This window comes from Priapulus caudatus, unplaced genomic scaffold (genome assembly GCF_000485595.1).
Source record: "Priapulus caudatus unplaced genomic scaffold, Priapulus_caudatus-5.0.1 Scaffold346, whole genome shotgun sequence".
NCBI classification, from domain to species: Eukaryota; Metazoa; Priapulida; class Priapulimorpha; order Priapulimorphida; family Priapulidae; genus Priapulus; species Priapulus caudatus.
This window is the reverse complement of record NW_014577407.1, coordinates 277,715-284,972: the sequence shown is the minus strand read 5'-3', so window position 1 is coordinate 284,972 and position 7,258 is coordinate 277,715. Positions and strand designations below refer to the sequence as shown.

The 7,258-nt window shown below is 44.4% G+C and overlaps 2 protein-coding genes across 2 annotated transcripts in view; one reads left to right on the top strand and one right to left on the bottom strand.

Annotated features, from left to right (window-relative positions):
* The first annotated feature begins 3,902 nt into the window (after positions 1–3,902).
* Positions 3,903–6,020, top strand: LOC106809348 (probable 28S ribosomal protein S25, mitochondrial). Its single transcript, XM_014812412.1, has 4 exons — positions 3,903–4,230; positions 4,893–4,999; positions 5,138–5,225; positions 5,378–6,020. Exons 1-4 carry the CDS (start codon positions 4,094–4,096, stop codon positions 5,583–5,585), a joined length of 540 nt encoding a protein of 179 aa, XP_014667898.1. The 5' UTR covers positions 3,903–4,093; the 3' UTR covers positions 5,586–6,020.
* LOC106809343 (rabenosyn-5-like) overlaps positions 5,859–7,258 on the bottom strand; it is a 16,449-nt gene continuing 15,049 nt past the window's right edge. The window contains exon 11 of the mRNA XM_014812405.1: positions 5,859–7,232. Within this exon, the coding sequence (XP_014667891.1) occupies positions 7,026–7,232 (207 nt within the window). The 3' untranslated portion in view covers positions 5,859–7,025. The remainder of the gene's footprint in view (positions 7,233–7,258) is intronic.

The window sequence follows — 7,258 nt, the reverse complement described above, 5'->3', positions numbered from 1 at the left end:
GTGGCAGAAGCAACAACAGTATGCCATCATATCAGCAACAGCGGCAGCGGCATCAGCAGTGGCAGAAGCAACAACAGTATCGCCATCATAATCAGCAGCAGCAGCAGCAGCAGCAGCAGCAGCACCGAAGATAGATGGATCACACACAGAGCATGTGCGCGTTGCATGTGGAGGACAATATTACAGAAGGGACGTGGGCGACGGGATGGAAGGGAATTAGGGAGAACACGCGAGAAAATTTTAATTCATTCGCGCGAGTTTACCTTCAGAACGGTGCGAATGAATGTTTTCCGCTATTGATTTTTTTCCCGTGAGCGTCATGTCATCGTGCGTTATGCATGCTGCGTGTTATTGCCGTGGCAGTAGTGTATTGCGTGCGGACCGCGATAATGTTTGGATAGGGGGCTTTTATTAGCCGTTTGTCCGGCGCTTAACTGAACTAATTTGAAATTAATCCTATAATAACATCGCTGCTTATTCAGCGTGACATGTGTTTGCAGTGCGTGCGTGCGTGCGTGCGTACCTACACTTGCATGCTGTGGGTGTGTTAACACGTGCATGCACGCACAGTTGCTGCTCTTACAACGTTAAACCCAACGCGCGGGTACACATTACGACGCAGGCAGGACCAATTCTCTGGTCGCAAAAGTTCAATTCCTCACCAGTACAGATTAAACGCAAGACCGCGACAGATCCGCCAGACAATGACGTGCCTAGAGGGCGTAGCGTAATACAATACGGATCGTTTGTCACTCTCCCGTCGCCGCGTAAACCCCCGTCATCCGCCGTGACAGGCGCGCCTTTACTTGCCGCCGCCGCCGCCGCGTCTATTCCGGCCAGCGAGCAGACGCCCTCTAGCCCCGGCGCCGCGTCGCCGCGGTTACCCCGATAACGAACCCGGCGGAGCGTGACACGCAGAAGCGGCGCCGCAACACGAGTCGTCGTCGCGGCGACGGGAGCGGGGAGGCGGCATCCGTTCTGTCGCCCCCGCCGTCGGAGCCACGCGACAATGGCAGCGGGAGACAATGAGAGACAATAGGGAGCCGGGCAGCGAGCCGGCATCGCGTCACCGCCGTGCCACGCACGGCTTCATTCGCCGACGAGCCGTAGACTGCCTCCAAACTCTCTCGATCACCACCAGGTCGAACCCTCGACGAGTTACGGGGTCAGTCTAGGCGAGCCGTGTGTTTGCGCGCTGGCGCGCCGCGTGTTTTGGCACTACGTGATAGACGCTGTTCGCTGTCACCATGGTAACGATGTTGTATGGCACTGGGAGTCAGGGATTCGTTCGCCCGAAATGGTTGCGAAAGGTTGCATTCGGCGTGTATTCATGAACGCGAGCGAATGCTTCTAAACAGAAACTACATCTACATAAATAGTGATAGTCCGTGCAGGAAATAAACGAGAGAGAGAGAGAGAGACATAGAGAAAGAGAAAGAGAGAGCGAAAGGGAGGGAGAGAAAGACATGGAGAGAAAGAGAAAGAGAAAGAGAGAGTGGAGCGAGAGAGGGAGAGAGCGAGGAGAGAGAGAGGAGAGAGAGAGGGGGGGGGGAGAGAGAGAGAGAGAGAGAGAGAGAGAGAGAGGGGGGAGAGAGAGAGAGAGAGAGAGAGAGAGAGAGAGGGGAGATGGGGGAAGATAAAAGGACAGAGAAAGAAAGAAAGAGATACAGATAGAGAAACCTACAGCGAGCGAGAGCTGGCGTGAGACAGGGCGGCCCGTTATTCCCAATATTCCATTCAACTGGCAAGCTGGCAACCTCATACATTTCCAAAGAGATCCCGCGCAAGTTTGCGGCATCATGAATATTTCATCACACCTCCGCAGCGCACGCGAGAAACACCCGCAGCCAAGGCTCGACGGGAACACGTGAGCGCGATATCGCTGCAAAGATCCGCGAACGCTCTTCTCCTGCTTCTTTCCTATCCTTTCTGCTCCGATAGAATCCCGGCGAAAAGGAATAAAGTGCCTCGCGTGCGCGAGCGAGCGGAGGCATTCGCGAGGATGTAATCTTGCGCGCACGTGATCATCAATCCATATCGGCTTTCACAGCTTCTTTCGTCACCGCAACGACCAGAGCGAAGGGGCGGCGAGGGCTCGCGGATAAAACGCATTATTGCTTAACCGTCTCCTGCACGAGAAACCGTGCGGAGAAACTGTTCGAAAAAGCAGGAGGCAAGTGGTTTCTGTTATTTTCTCGGGATAAATATCGGCACTTCTACATGTACAGATTATCCAGTATAACGAGAGCACGTTTACTTTGCACCTGGTACGTTTGAGGACGGATCGCATTTTGCAAGAATTTTTACCGTAAAACATTACGATATTTAATTTATCGGTGGTCAATTACTAGTGACGACAAGCATACACGATTCTCTTCTGGTAAATCAAATTAGATGTACAGGAAAGCTCAAAATCATGAATATGATCACTTTGACAGATGACCCCGCCAATGATAGAGGCAAATAAAATTACCATGGGTGCATTGTATGACTACAGTCCTGACCCGGTTTTACAACATTTTCTCAAGAGATTACGGCTACAGTAAAAATATCGCTGCCCTAGGCTTGCATACCATTTGGTAAACATTTCACCAGCATCTTCACAAAAGAGGGCAGCACCGTCCACGCACTTCAAAATGAGCTAACCTGCTCAGACAGTTTAGACTTGTTTACTAGCAGTTAGTGTTACTAAGTATCCACCAATTCAGGTTTTACACACTGTGCAAAACGTGATGTGTAAGCCAGTGAGCATAAAATTGTAAACATGAGCCAAGGGGTCGTTGTGTTTAATTGTTGCAAAAGATGCACTCGACCTCAATACAGCAGCACTTTGATGCATACCATGTCGCAAGAGATGCACTAATACAGATTAATATGAAAGATAAGATACTAGATTACCAGTAGGCAAGCACACCTACAACATAATCACTAGTTATTCACTACATAGAAAGATGGAAAGACACATTAATGCTGTCTTTGCCTATTATATTAGTGAAGCATATAAAACTAGCAAAAATGTATTGTTTTTTTTTGGTTCATAGATATATGCATAACATGCACATGATTCTTGTGATTAAATATATTGCCAGCATTTTGCCTATGAGTATGAGGTATAACTGTAACACGTCAGACACAAGTTTGAGTTTCTTTTGAATGTGGTGCTCCCCATTTTCCATGTAAAATGTCACAGCTATTGACCATGTACATCCAAGATCACAATGCCTTGACCACCATCAGTAAACAAACGGCGGCGATTTGCTTGTTGTAATTTGTATATTGCACTTCTAATGTATAAGTGAGAAATATACATGTGCACGACGTAATCCTACAGACACTACTACTAGTAGTAGTAGTACTACTACTAGTAGTACTACTACTAGTGTGTGTTTGAAACAGGACCCCTTTGCGGTCGCAGGGTTACTTGTTATGGTAATATCAATGTAACCAGGACTCCTAAGATGACAAGGTAAAGCAGGGATATAAACGAAGGCTATACGTATTACCTCAGAGTCATATAACAAACAAGTACTACCTATGCGCGACCACAGCTAGTAATATACTGTTACAAACACAAATGATACCAATGGCAATGGCAATACTTACACAACGTTACGTTAAAATCTTCATTTTCAAGTGGTGAGTTTTCATAGAACAATATAAGCTATAACGGAGTGATTTAAATGTGCTAAAAGAGTAAAAACTTCTGCCTCTTATGCTGTATTACTTCATAAAATCAGCCACGCAGTCCAATAAAGACTTCTAATTTATTCTAGTAAGGTGATGAACGTGAACACACAATCACAATAACAACATCAATGGCGTTAGATGAAATAGGGCGCTTCGATCGCCGATAGCTGTCGCCACAGACATTGATGGTGCTTTCACCGGTGTTTCAACGGGTCCGCTGGTCATACTACCGACGCACTAGTGCTTCTGCTGTATATTTCACGCTGGAATTTGGATATTCACGTATAAAGTCATTAATTTCCATGGATTGAGTTTTCGTATTTCGCAGTTATAAGCTCTCCTTGTATTTAAACTTGCAGCTTAAAAGCTCGCCTTACGGCAATAGGTGTTATATGACCTTCACAGAATGCCTTTCATGAAAGGACCAGCTCCGATACGGAGAACGTTGAAGTACTTGAATGCGGGCCGCATTCACTTCAGAGAACAAGTAAAAGTTGTAACAGTAAATTACCTTACGCATGGCGCGCCAGGTAAAGGTGCCAGGTACGGTTCTTTGGTATTAATACTGGTAGAAAAATTACGTAGTTGTTTATACCTGACTTGTCAATGATACGTTTTATCATAAAACAACAGTAAGAACTTAACAAGTTTATACTAGTAGTACTAGTAGTACTAGTAGTACCGTAGTACTAGTAGTACTACTACTACTAATACTATAGTACTAGTACTAGTACTGTAAGGGTTGATCCTTACACGGTCGGTTCTCCTGGTCGTCTGGTGGAGTGAAGCACCCCGAGTCCATCCCAGGCAGCCTTTATATATGCTCACAGTCGTGGCCTTGCCTGGCTTGCCGTGAATCCTGGGTCGAAGCCTGTATCGAACATAAATGAATACATGAATATAAAATACATAAATGAAGCCTGTATGAAGATAAATGAGCCCACCTCTATAAGCTCAAGCCAACCTCATAATAATTTGGCTCAATTTGGGCATTAACCAAATGCAGATAACCACACGAATAACATCTTTAATCTTATTGAAATGCCGTATATAAATGGTGATGGGTTCTGAACAGGCACTTTGCCATCTTCGCTGGGTTCCTTTTAACTTCGCTGCATAGCTCTTTGGCAGAGTGAAGCCAAGTGCTACCTGCATAGGTGGAGCAAATAATATAGATACTAAACATTTATGGACAATTATTTCAGGGACTTCGTCTTCTGGCATTTGCCCCAGATGCAGTACAAGAATCCTGATGTACAGATTCTTACACTACAGAACATGACACCAACACCTTTCATCAGAGCATGGCTTGGTAAGTACAGTATAGTCCATGTGTGTATGTGCAGACATGTGTGCATGTGTGCATTTCTGTACATGTATGTATGTATATGCGGGCATGTACTTAGGCTAAATATGCTATTTCGACATTCAATGGTGTCGTTTGTTACAGAGAGTGGTGAAGATGTCATACTTGACGTTGACTGCAAAAGCAAGGATGAGATTTTTAACCAAGTCTTGAGGATATTGGGAAAGACAGAGTATGTATTATTATTACTGTTATTGTTGTTATTATAATAATTAAAATTCTCATATTCATGTCTGCTTATGTCCTGGAAATTAAAGCTCCAACTGTTTCGTAGTTAAAATGGTTAACGTCTTAATTCTGCTAGCACATCTAATGTTTATACAGGGAAAAGCTTGCAGAAGAGGCAAGGCAGGCAGAGAAAAGGGACAATCCCGCCAACTTTGGGTTTGGTTGTCCAAAGCATTGCATGTGTGAGGTACCAGGGCAGGTACCCTGTCCATCCATAGTCAAGCTACCCAACGAAATGCGTGCCAAACATAGAGGTCGTAAGCACAAGGATGACCCAGCCGGTGGCTATGCGCGGCTATGGTAGTTACAGTGCTCAGTTAGGTGTACAAATCTCAAAATGCTTTCATTATATTTCTAATTTTATATTTCCTATAGCTCCAAGCAACTATCTTTGCAAAGTGTAATGTAGGAAAAATGTCAATAACCTGTGAACAAATTTAATGTGAATGATAAAGGTTTGAGTTTATTGACTGTTAAGTTTTCCAATGCTCTGGAGAAAACCAGTTCATTATTATTAGTACGTGTGCAGGTCAAGTTTAGAATCATCTCTGACTTCAAACCAATTCAAGTCTGAATAATTTTCTAAACACATATATGTATTTATCAACCAAGTTTATAGTTCAGTCAGGCGAGTGGAATGAGCTTATCATGATTCCACAATATGGAGGTATGTGAAGCATATCCTTCTATGTACAGAGTAATGTAGATATAATATTGAATAAAGTTTCTGTTAATTAAATTTTCTCTTAGAGGCTGACTCAATCAAGTGGTTGTATATTATTTCTCTTAGCTCCATGCCAAAATTTCTTCCTTTACTAGTTGCAAGTACTACAGATTAAAATTAAAGAGACTACATAATTTTATACATGTATAGAAGTGAGGAATGTTTTGTCACAAACACAAAATGCCAAGTGTTACATTGTATGGTGGTGACATTTTTAAAATCGAAATAATCCTATATTTGCAATGACAAAATACATCACTCGCCGTTTTATGCACTGTACAACATTATCTCTATATAACTGAACATTTTCAGTTTACATAGTGAAATTACATTGAAATTTGCAATTAAACTACAATTTAGATGTTAGTTTGAAAGTTTAGTATTTTGAATGGCATTCATGACACACACTGAATAATATTAGTACTTCTCAATCGACACTGCAACCAGTTTGTGAATGACTGCGAACTGGTTTATATGAGGTTAGTAATTCTCCAACTCTGTAGAATACTCCAGTATTTAAAATTTCAATGGATTAGCTTCACTGCATAGGGACGAATTCTTCAATGTGAGATCAGTGATACATAAGTGATACATTAAAAGCACTGTTCACCTGCTCTGTTTAAGACGACTGTGATTACACTAACCAAATGTCACGCTTTGCGATATTAGCTCAATAATAAAATATATTGACTGTATGTACAACTTCAATTACACGCTCGCAGAAGCATTTACCTTGCACGAAAAATCGTATGCAAATCTGATCGTATGCTTCAGACTGACACATATCACATTGTCACAATCACACACGCACACGCACATTCACACACGAATGCACATTCACACACGAACGCACACACGCACATTCACAAAATGCACGCGCATGTATACAGATGCACATTTACACGCACGCATGCGCGCATGCACACACACACATTCACGCACGCTACAGGGGTATGACTCCCTCTTCACCGGAATCTCCTAACTCGTCCGGAAGCCCCCCCCCCCTTCCCGCGGGGGCGACTAGCTGGCCGCCGTCAGCCGCCGCTGCTGTCGCTTGTACTCCACCTGCAGCTCCTCGAGGTTCGCCTGCAGCATCTGCACCTCGTCGAACCTCCGCGCCTGCTTCGCCTTGCGTATGTAATCCCGAATGATGCTCATCTGCTGCAGCATCGGATCCACGTCGACGCCGGACGTCGTCACCGCCGCGGCCGCCGGCGCCCACCCGCGCTCGGGCGACGACGGCGACGCCGTCA